At 33.4% G+C, this 13,809-nt stretch overlaps 1 protein-coding gene across 1 annotated transcript in view; it reads left to right on the top strand.

Moving 5' to 3' along the window:
* The window catches only part of LOC144958667 (ADAM 17-like protease), a 58,810-nt gene that overhangs the window by 30,666 nt on the left and 14,335 nt on the right, over positions 1-13,809 (top strand). Inside the window, exons 16-21 of the mRNA XM_078890787.1 lie at positions 936-998; positions 2,853-2,947; positions 4,904-5,025; positions 5,805-5,883; positions 6,926-7,014; positions 12,515-12,553. Of these exons, the coding sequence (XP_078746913.1) occupies positions 936-998; positions 2,853-2,947; positions 4,904-5,025; positions 5,805-5,883; positions 6,926-7,014; positions 12,515-12,553 (487 nt within the window). The remainder of the gene's footprint in view (positions 1-935; positions 999-2,852; positions 2,948-4,903; positions 5,026-5,804; positions 5,884-6,925; positions 7,015-12,514; positions 12,554-13,809) is intronic.

Raw genomic sequence — 13,809 nt, 5'->3', positions numbered from 1 at the left:
TTTCTGTTTGAAAAGTGTTAGTGCGGCTGTCTGGTATGGCACTCGCTTTCGAATCGGAAGGTCCTGAGTTCTAGCCTCGCTCAGCGTTGTCTCTGTCGGAAAAAAAAAAAATATCGCCTAATAGTCGTCATGTCTCGTTCTACATGTTACACGGTGCTGTTGGTCAGAGACCCCTTGTAAAGCGCTTTGAGCACATTAAGTCGATATTGCGCTATATAAAAGCTCGTTTTATTTTTTGAAAGAGGAGTTTTTAACGATCCTTTTTTTCATCATGTACCAGTTTTTTTTTCATTTGTCTTTTTCTATCTCCAAATTATTATTGTTTTCCCTTATTTGTATGGTTTTTCACTCAAGGACTCAATGCTTCATCTCTTTGCATACTGAAGATATTATTTCAAGGCCTTGTGATTGTAAGTTCTGAATAGGGAAGTATTAAAAGATTAAAATGCAAACCATTATGCCAATTGTCTGAAAAGGGTATAAAATCTGTAATTAACATCTGCATGTAGCATACTCTAATACACATTGAAATATCTGATGAACGGTAAGATTTTTGAATGTAGACACAATTTTACAGTTGAGAAGAATTTGTATAGAATTTGGGTATTGCTGATAATTGATAAAGATTGTGGCAGCGTAGCTCAGCGGTATGATCTTTGCTTTGTACCCGAAAGGTACCGAGTTTGAATACCCGCAACGTTGTGTGGCCTTGAGCAAGTCACCTCGCCCTAGCTTAGTTTGCGGCACTGCACTGCGGTTTCGCCTGGTTTATTAATCTTCACTTGGAATAGACCCTAAAGACAAATTTCCCCTATGGGATGAATAAAGGGAATTTTATTTGTTTATTGTATTGCTGATAAAGATTGATAATTATAACATAACATTAAATAGGCTCATTAAATGCATTTAATTCTTTTTATTTCACTTTCTACCAGTGGTAAAAGCCTTCTCTGCCCTCAATCTACATACGTTCCAGATAAAACACCTTGTAAAGATCAGTAAGTCAATAGATGAGTGAATAGAGAAAACTTTTTTTTTACGTAAGCTGTTAAATTTTTTAAAAATTAATGAAAAAGTTGCTGCTTGAAGCTCGAAGAAATTATAACAGTTGGAAATTGAATGTAAGCTTCAATTTAATATAGGAAAACAGATAATGTGGACATTTTGGGTTTTCCCTTTATCAACAAAACACAATGAATGAAACACTAAAGAAGAATGTGAGAATGACAGCAACTTCTAAGGGTGTCACACTACTATGTTCTCTGTGCGGCTATGTGGTTGAGTGGTAGGACACTCATCTCAGATTGGAAGGTCCTCAGTTTGGGCCCCACTCAGTTTATAGTTGAGTCCTTGGAAATGACTCTTTACTCTCATTCTCTCACCGTACATTGTGTAAAATGAGTACCTGGCGTAAGCAGTGTTGCCTCTTTCTGGAAAAATAGTAATATCGCCCGATATGCGTCATGTCTCGTTCTATGTGTTACTTGCTGCTGTACTTGCCTACTTTAAATTGGAAAAAATTTGTAGTTTTCAGGCAGGAGTAATATCATAGTAGACACTATAACCACTTTAAACAATGACCAATTTGTGTTTAAATACATTAGATTATGCTTTAAACTCATTTATATACTATCTCTGTCAACAAAACCTTGTTTTCAAGAAGTTTATTGAATTAAAAATATTTATATAATTGTCAATTTAGGACCCTAAAATTCGTAGTTTTATGAAACTTTTGTAGTAGTAGGCAGGTCTGGTTATGGACATTTTGTAAAGCGCTTTGAGCATGTTTAGTGGATATTGTGCTATATAAAAGCTTAGTTCAATTTCATCGCTGCATTCGAGTAAGGTTGCGAACCCTCCCAGAAGCTTCGTCACAATGCACGTTCGACTGAATGCTCTGCAGGGTCCACTGATGAAGGGTTCTGCAGTAAGACGCATTCTGTTGGCTGCTACCCAATGTCTTTTCTTGCTGGTACAGAAAAATGTCAACTTCTCTCCCAGTTTTTATCAGACGACAATTACTATATTATTATTATTATTATTATTATTATTATTATTATTATTATTATTATTATTATTATTATTATTATTATTATTATTATTATTATTATTATTATTATTATTATTATTATTATTATTATTATTATCATTACTATTATTACTATGATTATGTAACGCAAGTTTGAATCCAATGATTCAGCCCTTGTGTTAGTTCGCTTTTTTGTTGCTTTTTTTCGTTTTTCCTTGGGCAAGATTTCTTGGATGATTCCTATTGATGTCAGATGTTAGTATTATGGATTATCTATATTCCTTTATTGAATATATAATCAATGGCAGTGACAGCTGATAGCAAAGCTAAGAAAAGTGAAGATAGTTTTAATACTATTTAAACATGGGTCTCAAATTTATACTATTTAGCAGATTCCTGCCATTTCAAGTCCTCCGCTATTTTCTTTCGCTTGGATCCAGACCCTGAGTAGTATCCCTGGTTGCATGGGACTTATCCATGTCTGTTAGTTCTTTAATAGTTTTTTTTTCTTTTTATAGTATGATTTGTATGTTACTAATTCTATATTTTACCAGTATTGTCAACAATAGGGGCATTTTACTCCACATTATTTATGACAACATCCGCAGAGGCCTCAAAATATTCCTCCAAAAAATTTGATTTGAAACCTATGTTGAAATAAGTGTTTTAGCTTTTTTAAATCTAAGTTTTATAAACAAAACAGAATCCAAAACTTTTATCTCATCTCATATGACATAATATATTTCTAGATTATATGACACATTAAATAAAATGTCTTCTCCTTCTTTCTACCCTTTGTATGCCTTGCCCTTCATGACAATAGTGGCTTATGTTATCAAGGAGAATGTGAATCCTATTGTAAAGCCAATGCAAGACGCTATAAAAGAAATCTTGTCCCGTGCATGTGCTCACAGAATGGTAAGTGTAGAAGAATCAGGATTTTTCTTTCTTGAATGAGAGTTCTGTGAAGCAGTTTTTGGTATGAAAGACATGTCAGGAAAAAATATGAAGAGGAATTTATGATTCCTACCAAGAAACACCCACCCAGCTTGATGGTTTTTGGGAGCCTTTATAAAAAATGGAACAGCTGGCCTTCATTTTCTACATGTAGAACTACCGTGAACGGTGAAATATACTCAAATCTGCTTAAAATGCAAATGGATATCTTTGATGGAAGTCATGGATGCACTGTGGTCATTCATGATGATGCCCCATGTCATTGAATGGCAACTGTCAAAGGCCATCTGAATAGGGTGAAAATTTAAGTGGTGGACCAGGTTTTAAGCTGATTGAGAACCTGTGGCAGATCACGAATGGGAACGTAGCTGAATATCAGCTATGAAGCAGCTCAGAATTTCAAACGACCATAACATCAGTGATGAAGACAAAAATGACCCTAGATCTTTGCTGCTAGCTCATCCAGATCATGAAATGGAAAATTAAAATGGCCATCAAGAGCCAAGGCGGTCATAATAAATATTAAGTTTGAGGAGCACTGGATAATCAAAAATGATTAAGATTTATCAGATCAAAGCTTCACATCTGTTGTTGACTGTTTGTTATCAATTGAATTTTGAAAAAATTATGTTCCATTTTATTTTTGTTGCTCAGTTTTTAGTGTTTCAAAGCTATTTTTCCCCCTAGGGTGGTCTTGAATTTATGACAATGACTATAAAAGGTGTGTTTGGGCATATTTGCAATGTTTAAAAGACATATTAGATTTTGTATTTCTGTGAATTTGGGCGACTAAAACCAGCCCCCAAATGTGCCCCCCAGATGGAAAATTATTAAACAAATATTTTTCAAAAGTATGTCATTTGATATATTTTACCCCTCCCCACACTAAAGAAAAGGACATTGGACAGTTTATTTCAATGTCAAATTATATCCTATAAAGATATTTAAAAAGTGCTCTAAAGATATAGATATTGTGGTATTGAAATAACGTGTCCGATGTTCGTGTTCTTAAGTATGGGGAAGAGTAAATCTATCAAATGATATTTGGGGGCTGGTCTTAGTCGCCCCAACTGTCACCCCATTCCATGGTATTTTTGTTGACAAAGGTTATGTAACCAAGAATAGGCAAGTGGCGTGGTTCCAGTTTTTGATGACAATAAAGCAAAAATCTTTACCAGAAAGAAAATGAGATGCAATTTAGAGTAAGCTAGTGCTTTGTGATGTTTGTCATTCATCACCAAATGTGCATTCAATTAATCTCTATCCTGGATTGTAATTGAACATTTTCTTGTAATAATGATGATAATGATATTGATAATAATTATGAAAGATGGCAGCAATTTTTGTGTAGTATAATGTAGATTTATTGGCATATAATTTCATTTTTTCTAAATTGACCCAGCTACCTAACTTTGTGCGGCTATGTGGTCTTGTGGTTTGACACTGGCTTTCGGATCAGAAGGTCCTGGGTTTGAGCTCGCTTGGTGCATAGTTGAGTCCTTGGAAAATACTCTTTACTCACATTCTCTCACCATTTTTGGGTGTAAAATGAGTACCTGGCCGTTAACAGCATTGTCTCTGATGGGAAAAAAAAAAGTGATATCGCCTAACAGGTGTCATGTCTTGTTCAACATGTTACAGGTTGCTATTTGACAGGGGCCCCTTGTAAAGCACTTTGAACACATTAGTGGATATTGTGTTATATAAAAGTTCGTTGTTTTGGGGTTTAAAAAAAACAACTTGATTTACAGAGACTGTAGTGTGAGAACAAGTTGTTTTAATTTCATTTAGATGCCGTACCCACTCCCCCCCCCCCCCCCCCCCCCCCCCCCCCCTTCTAAGTAAACAGATCGTCTTTTTTTTTTACAAAAGAGATAATGAATGATTAATTTTATTTCATGAACTTTAACCCATCAGAAAAAGTTGGCTGTAGGATGTGTTGTTATGATGCAACAGATCCCCAAAACCCTGGACTATGCCTGCCAGTTGGCAATGCCCATTTGTCTGACAGTCGACCATGCTACATCGGACATTGTAGAGTAAGTCACCAGTTTTACCAATCTTCTACACACTTGCCTTTTTGTTCTTTCCCTTTGTTTTTTGTTTTGTTTTTAGGGGTTTTATGTCGCTTGGAAATGGGAGAGTAAAAAAATTGTAGATTTACCATTAAAAGGACACGAGTAAAATTACGACAAGGAGAATGGTTCAAATAGCAATCAGATGTAGATTCCAAGAGCATGCTATCAGTGTGCATAGTTTGAGATCACCTAAAAATCTCATCACACTAAGAAAAATACACTAATATTTTTAAAAATCATTAATGTGTAAAACAAAAAGCATAACAAAACATAACAGAGAAAGGGAAAAAATCATCTCCCAAAACAATAACTATACATTTGACTGTTTCCCTACCAGCCAATGACTCAGGCCAGGCCCAGGACTAAACCAAGTAATCTCATTCCGAGACAAAGGCAGAAAGCTATCTTGGAAAATAGATATAGGTGGATAGGATACACAGACAATTTTAACCTGACAATAAGCCTTAGTAAAGGCATTTTACATCAGTTTTCTCATGTGGAGCATCTATGATTTCTATAACTATGAATTATCTAACCTATTTTAGAACTTTTCTACTCAATTAAGCATTTCTTGTTATTATCAACATAAGTACCTGCTCCACCGGTTTAAAAAGTGTAATTCTATTATTTGTTACAAAGTAAAACTCATGTTGAGCCTAGATTTCATACAAAACTGAGATTAGATAAATAGCCTCTTCCTAAATGTAATGAAAGTTTAAAACTTCTTGTTCTCTATCAAGGCAGGTGTGTGTATATTGTCCAATGCCAGGACCTTTGAAGTCTATGATTTAATCGGAGGATTCGATCTTACCAAAGGAGGTTAGGTGGATCACCATCTTCATCCTCATTATCATCATCATCATCATCATCATCATCATCATCATCATCATCATCATCATCATCATCATCATCATCATCATCATCATCATCATCATCATCATCATTATCAACAACAATCTTAATCATCCATCATCATCATCATCATCAACATCATCATCATCATCATCATCATCATCATCATCATCATCATCATCATCACAATCTTCATCATCATTACCATTACTTGCTTGAGCCAATGACCTTGCTAAATCGATTGTAGTTAATATATGTTAATCCATCCATCACTCCTTTTGGTTGTGTTTCATATCTGGTAATCAACTTCATACAATAACTCGATGTTAAAATCTTCTTTCAAAGCCATCATTTAACCATCATTGAATTAATGGAGGTCTCTGGGAAAATAGAGATAGAAAAGAAAGATAGGAAACATTGCATTTGTCAAATTTCTTTAACTATATATAATTTTGCTGGCAATTTGGCATGGATGTGATTACCCAATGAGTTAATTACCGGGGTAATACTCTACCCGCAACCAAGAAACCTGGGCATCTGTAAGGGGAAGAATTGTGGATAAAAATAGACACTTTCTTGGAATCTAATGGTAGCACAACGAAAGTGAAAGCCTCGTTCTCATTGGTATTGTATAATGTTTATGTTAATTTATGTTTGATACAACAGTTGCACTACAGTTTATTGGGTTTTTTTTAGTTATCCTTTTTGGGGAAATCATGTCTTTTCTCAGATGCGATATAAATATATTTTGTATACAATTTCAGTAAATAAGAAAATTTTGGTTAGGTACTTTCACCAGGGCGGTATGCACATGTACTCGTTTATGTTCTTGGATTGTTTATAAATAGCTCCTTTTATCAAAAAGTTGAGCACTATTATTTCATGGTTTTTGCTTTTAGAATTTATATATATATATATATATATATATATATATATATATATATATATATATATATATATATATATATATATATATATATATATATATAGTTTCCTGATATCTCACCAGGCACATTCATGCGTGACAACATTGTGTCCACCATCATTCTCTTGACTCTCATTGTTTGGATACCAGCCTGCTGGACCATCTCATCAATTGTAGTTACCTGCCTTGTTGTATTGTTGTATTGCCAAGTTGACAATAATTTCATCTTATTTGATTGGTTATTATTGTTTATTTATTTATTTGTCTTGGGTTTAGCTTTTTGTTGTCAAGTGTTTGGGTTTATTTCCGCTATTAATAATAATGATAATAGTAATAATGATAATATTAATATTAATAATAATAATAATAATAATAATAATAATAATAATAATAATAATAATAATAATAATAATAATAATAATAATAATAATGATAATAATAATAATCATAATCATAATCATAATAATAATAATAATAATAATAATAATAATAATAATAATAATGATAATAATAATAACAATGAAAATAATGATGAATTTTTATTTATATTGTGCCGAACCCGGTAGTCAAAACAACTCCAGGCGCATAAAATTTATTGATGTGAAACATGATTCTAAAAATTGTCAAGCTTATGATGTTTTCAGAGATTTCAAGTCAGGGAAGGTAATAAGGTGAAGGTGAGGCGGGCAGAGGCACAAAAAGTATTGGGGAAAAGCGGGGGTAGGGGGGGGGGAGTAGAATACTTTGTTTATAATTTTATTATCTGTCAGAAATTGCTTTGTCATAGACAAGTATCCTATTCAAAGGAAAGCAAGCAATTGGATAGACACCTGAATGACTACATTCAGGGATTTACTCTGACTCTGTTTTTCAATCATGCCAATTTGGTTGAATCCAAGCTTGATCATATTAGACCAATGAACGTGGGAAGCCATTAGTACTTTTTGTTAATTTCAACGTTTTAGTTTGGATCTAAATTTTCATTAGATCCACTTTTGTTGCATCCAGGTTGCACAATATCACACTTCTAACTAAAGTAGCTAAGTGTTGTATTAATTAACAGAAACACAGATCCAAAAACTATGTGTATATACATTATTTGAATTTAAGTTTCAATGGCACCTTTTATACATTAAGGTTAATTTCAGCAGCAGTGAAAAGGATGATAATGAAAGAGACTTGCGAGAGTAGGTGTAGTGTTCTGCTGCCCTCAAGAGAAAATAAGAGTGATTTTTTTCAAATAATGAAATGGATGAGATCTAAGAACTAACTAAATTATCCAAGAAAACTTGAGAAAAAGCTCTGCTATTGTCATCTAAAAAAAACAAAAACAATCTTGAGCAAGACGCCCAGCCCCAAATGTAACACTGCACTGTTGCATTGGACGCCTTGGGTATTTAGGTTATTTGAATAATATTTCCCCAGAAGATGAATAAAAGGATTTTAAAAAATAATTTTGTATTTATCATTTCCAGGGCATATAGGCTGTGGGACAAAGCTTGAATCATGCAACATGTGACAATCTGTAGCCTACATTTTTTGTCTTATAGATTAATGAAGAAATGAAGTTCATTAGCATTCTATCTGCAGACAACACTGGGACATTAAATTGTAAAAGTCCTGAAATTTCACTCATCAAATTACAAGATGATATAAATAATAATGCAAAAACGATATTCCATTACTGCAATGCGATGCAAAAGTAAATTTGAACTTATTGGATTTATGTTTGCTGATGAGCTTAAACTTGGAAATGGGTATTGATACACCTCAAACATTGCCATCTACCTATCTCACGTTAAGCTTATTTGTATTATTTAAATCTAGATATTTCTGTAAAGAAATTATTTTTTGAATAGTAGTCTGTCCTATTAGAAATTTTATAAAACACTCCATGAATATATATATATCAGGCCTGTAAATCTTCCATCTATTGTCGGATTTCCGACAGTACGATTTTGCTCTATAAGTGCTGAAGAAAAAAAAGATGATAGTAAAAATATAATTCGTAACGTCGAAGAACAGAACCAATAAAAAAGAAAATAAAAGACTTTTATTTCGTTCCTCAAAAAAATTTGATTTTATTCCGTTTCAAATGCCGACTTAAAAAAACCAAAAAAAAACAACTTTTTATTTGTCGCATCAAAGACAAAACAAAACAAAAGCTATAATATCCATAATATTATCATGCCACCTACACGCTCTGCTAGCCGTGGATGTATTCACTGCCTGGCTACTGTGCCACCAGCAGGAAGTAAGAGGAAGTGTCGCGAAGGTTTCGACGCGAAGGTTTTCATGCTCTCAACAGCACTCGCTCACTCTAGTCGTCTCTATATTAAGCCCCAGATGTGGAACGGAAAAGAATGGATATTTTATTTTTCTTCGAAATATTTTATTTTCAAACTGTCCACATCTTCTTCTCTCATCATTTATTGTTCCTCCGTTGATATCTATTTTTCTTTCTTCGTTTATTTCTTCAATTTCTCTCTCTCTCTCTTCTTCTTCCTTCTTCTTCTCTTCTTCTTCTTCTTCTTCTTCTTCTTCTTCTTCTTCTTCTTCTTCTTCTTCTTCTTCTTTCTTCTTCTTCTTCTTCTTCTTCTCTTCTTCTTCTTCTTCTTTCTTCTTCTTCTTCTTCTTCTCTTCTTCTTCTTCCTTCTTCTTCTCTTCTTCTTCTTCTTCTTCTTCTTCTTCTTCTTCTTCTTCCTTCTTCTTTCTTCTTCTTCTTCTTCTTCTTCTTCTTCTTCTTCTTCTTCTTCTTTCTTCTTCTTCTTCTTCTTTCTTCTTCTTCTTCTTTTCTTCTTCTTCTTCTTCTTCTCTTCTTCTTCTTCTTCTTCTTCTTCTTCTTCTTCTTCTTCTTCTTCTTCTTCTTCTTCTTCTTCTTCTTCTTCTTCTTCTTCTTCTTCTTCTTCTTTCTTCTTCTTCTTCTTCTTCTTCTTCTTCTCTTCTTCTTCTTCTTCTTCTTCTTCTTCTTCTTCTTCTTCTTCTTCTTCTTCTTCTTCTTCTTCTTCTTCTTCTTTTCTTCTTCTTCTTCTTCTTCTTCTTCTTCTTCTTCTTCTTCTTCTTCTTCTTCTTCTTTTCTTTCTTCTTCTTTTTCCCTTCTTCTTCTTCTTCTTTTCTTCTTCTTCTTCTTTCTTTTCTTTCTTCTTCTTCTTCTTTCTTCTTCTTCTTCTTCTTCTTCTTCTTCTTCTTCTTCTTCTTCTTCTTCTTCTTCTTCTTCTTCTTCTTTCTTCTTCTTCTTCTTCTTCTTCTTCTTTCTTCTTCTTCTTCTTCTTCTTCTCTTCTTCTTCTTTCTTCTTCTTCTTCTTCTTCTTCTTCTTCTTTCTTCTTTCTTCTTCTTCTTCTTCTTTCTTCTTCTTCTTCTCTTCTTCTTCTTCTTCTTCTTCTTCTTCTTCTTCTTTCTTCTTCTTCTTCTTCTTTCTTCTTCTTCTTCTTCTTCTTCTTCTTCTTCTTCTTCTTCTTCTTCTTCTTCTTCTTCTTCTTCTTCTTCTTCTTCTTCTTCTTTCTTCTTCTTCTTCTTCTTCTTCTTCTTCTTCTTCTTCTTCTTCTTTCTTCTTCTTCTTCTTCTTCTTCTTCTTCTTCTTCTTCTTCTTCTCTTCTTCTTCTTCTTCTTCTTCTTCTTCTTCTTCTTCTTCTTCTTCTTCTTCTTCTTCTTCTTCTTCTTCTTCTTCTTCTTCTTCTTCTTCTTCTTCTTCTCTTCTCTTCTTCTTCTTCTTCTTCTTCTTTCTTCTTCTTCTTCTTCTTCTTCTTCTTCTTCTTCTTCTTCTTCTTCTTCTTCTTCTTCTTCTTCTTCTTCTTCTTCTTCTTCTCTTCTTCTTCTTCTTCTTCTCTTCTTCTTCTTCTTCTTCTTCTTCTTCTTCTTCTTCTTCTTCTTCTTCTTCTTCTTCTTCTTCTTCTTCTTTTCTTCTTCTTCTTCTTCTTCTTCTTCTTCTTCTTCTTCTTCTTCTTCTTCTTCTTCTTTCTTCTTCTCTTCTTCTTCTTCTTCTTCTTCTTCTTCTTCTTCTTCTTCTTCTTCTTCTTCTTCTTCTTCTTCTTCTTCTATAAGAATTAATCCAAATAAACGATAGAATCAGCATAAACATTTAACACAAACAGGAGCGAAGATACAAATCCTTCAAACGGGTAGGAACTGTTCTCTTCCTTTCATTTTACAACTAACTCAGACCTGGGCCCTCAAATAATTAGGATTTTTTTTTTTTTTTGGTACCATAAAATAAGGACCTCGTTATAAATAAGTAGGGGAAAGTGACATGATTTGACTAGTCAATTGACGTGTCTGTGTTGTGTCCATATTTTTGTCCTGTTGTGTCTCTTTTCGCGTGTTCAATAAGTTCCGACAATTTTTCCACCAACGATTTACAGGCCTGTATAGACCTGTAAATTCTCAGTCAATTAACTGAAATCAGTCAATTCGTCAAATTCAAATATTTTAAAAAAGATAAGAAAGAATTGAATAAAGAAAGAATTCATGAATCGTAGTCGAACGACTGAAAAGTTAATTAGGAATGTTCCACAGCGCTATGCATAGCTCATGGGCCATTTATATTAACGATGGATATATTGCCAAGGCTAAGCAATGCTTTTTAGAATTGCCGTGTCTCAACACACCCCAGTGTATTTTCACACAGCCTTTGTGAAATTATTTTTTCACTTTCCAGACCTGTCGTAGCCAATTTTAACTGAGCCGCCAAGCCATAAATTTCACTGTTTCGTCTAAGCCAAAATTGACCACATTTACTTGAAGGACAGGAAAAGTATGGAAAAGAAAAATTCGAACACCGAAAGTTCGTTATGTAGACACCTTCAAATCGAAAGTTATATGATTGCTACAAGCACATTTCGATTGCCTCATGTTGTAAACAATCTGGTTGACCGTTTCTAAGTTTCTTCACTGATTGGATACCTAATTATAAGGAACAATGGTAATTAGCCCAATTAATTCCCCCACAAATTAGTTTTCTGCCATTGCTTTGCTCAAGTGAGCTTGCTGTTTACCTTTCATTTTGATTCGCTACGACGAATTACGAAGAAGTGTTTCAGTCAATTTTTATAGAGCTCATTTACAGGTCTATTATATATATATATATATATATATATATATATATATATATATATATATATATATATATATATATATATATATATATATATATATATATATATATATATATATCATCAAATATTAGAGCCATCAAAGATCAGCTTTATTTGGTACAAGTGGACATGTTGCCACTGGTATCTCGGGCTAGGATTCTGTCTTCCTCTTACCCGTTATCGTGGGATAACGGTGTGGCGTACAAGGATGTTGCAAATTCAATATACACTGATTTCTGAATCTATTTGTCACCTCCCATTTTTATTCTAGAAACTGGTCACTGATATAAGAAGTGTTGTAGGCGTTAGTGATAGGTGGTTAGCTTAACACATCTTCCATAAAAGAAACACTTTTTCTAGTTCAATGGCTAGCTTAGCTCTCTCATTTTTCCTTATTACTAAAGTTTTTAAAAGAAAAACATTTTTTTGTAATATAAATAAACATTGGCAAACTTATCTAATGACCTTTTTTAAAATTAGTAACAATTAGATAAGTTAGGATTTATGTTCAGCCTATTACATTTTGACCATTACATTACGGATTGACTTTTATATTTTTCCTGTTATTGCTTTGTGTTTCAGGATAGGAGAATGGCACTGATGCGGGAAGATGATGACGAGGTAAGAATGCCAAGAGGAAGATATAGAGAAAGAAAAATTCTTACACCTCAGCTTTCATCTACTATATCAGCTAAATGTGCTTAAAACTTTTAAAAGGCAACGCTTAACATGTAGAGTGGGACTGTTAAATGCTTTGACATTGTTTTATATTTGTACGGTTAGAGTATGTTAGTAAAGAGCTTTTTTTTTTCAAGGACTCAAACCTGTAATCTACAAAATTTCATGGCAAGTGCCAAACCATAAGACCCTAAAGCAGCACAAAGACCGCACAGTCCACATGGAGTTTTGCGACTGCAATGGTAATTTCATGACCGCAAAATTTGCACTTTTCCCCAATTTTCTGGAAACTTTGCAAAAGTTTTTATAATCTCAATATTTACTGTTTTTGAAATCTGAATGTCTGTCAGTTTGGCCTTCACCAGGAGACAGACAAATCAAGCAGAAAATGATGACAGGGATAAAAGCTTACATTTCAATAGTTCTGATGACGTTGGGAGGTCTTGCTCCTTTATATATAAGCTTTTATCATGTGTGTGGGGGGGGGGGGGGGGGGGGGGGAAGAGAGAGAGAGAGAGAGAGAAGAAGGAAGTGCAGTAAAACGATCTAAAAGGATGTTCGGCTTTTCTATACTATAACGGTTTTATTTTTTAAGAGTGTATTGTGTAATTAATTTTTGGTAAAATTCACGTTTGGTTGACTCAACAAAGTGATAAGTTTATTAGGGTTTTCATCATCATCATCATCATCATCATCATCATGCTTTTCACCAATATCATCATCTGAATTCCTTCTTTGATATTTAATCCTTTTATCAATGAGTGTTGCTACAGACTCCCCATTGCTGATAATACAATATTTGTGATTTACGTTTTATCTATTTGAATGCATTAATATAATGACTTTATTTTGCATCACTTTATATACATCAGTTTTATTCAATCACCCTCTAGGGATATAAAAAGTTATCTTGACTCTGAAAAGTTAAAAGTAAAATTTTTGCAAAGTTTTATGGCAAACTTTGCTTGTTTTTTCTCTCTTATGTTACAAGACAATTTGCAATTGCTTTGTTAGTCTTTGCTTTTCACTCCACAAATACGCTTTGGTATATAAACAAAATACTTCTTTATTGTGAACAATGCTTGGTTTGGAAATTGAGAGATATACAGGACATTAATTAAAAACTCAAGAAATAAATTTAACAGTCTGGTATAGCGATAGCTGAACTAATATCTGAACTCAAGCAAAGAATGAACATT

Source organism: Berghia stephanieae, chromosome 13, assembly GCF_034508935.2.
Source record: "Berghia stephanieae isolate SIO BIC M18660-M18661 chromosome 13, UCSD_Bste_1.3, whole genome shotgun sequence".
NCBI lineage: Eukaryota > Metazoa > Mollusca > Gastropoda > Nudibranchia > Aeolidiidae > Berghia > Berghia stephanieae.
Note: the sequence above shows the minus strand (reverse complement) of the source record. Positions and strands in the feature narration are given on the sequence as shown.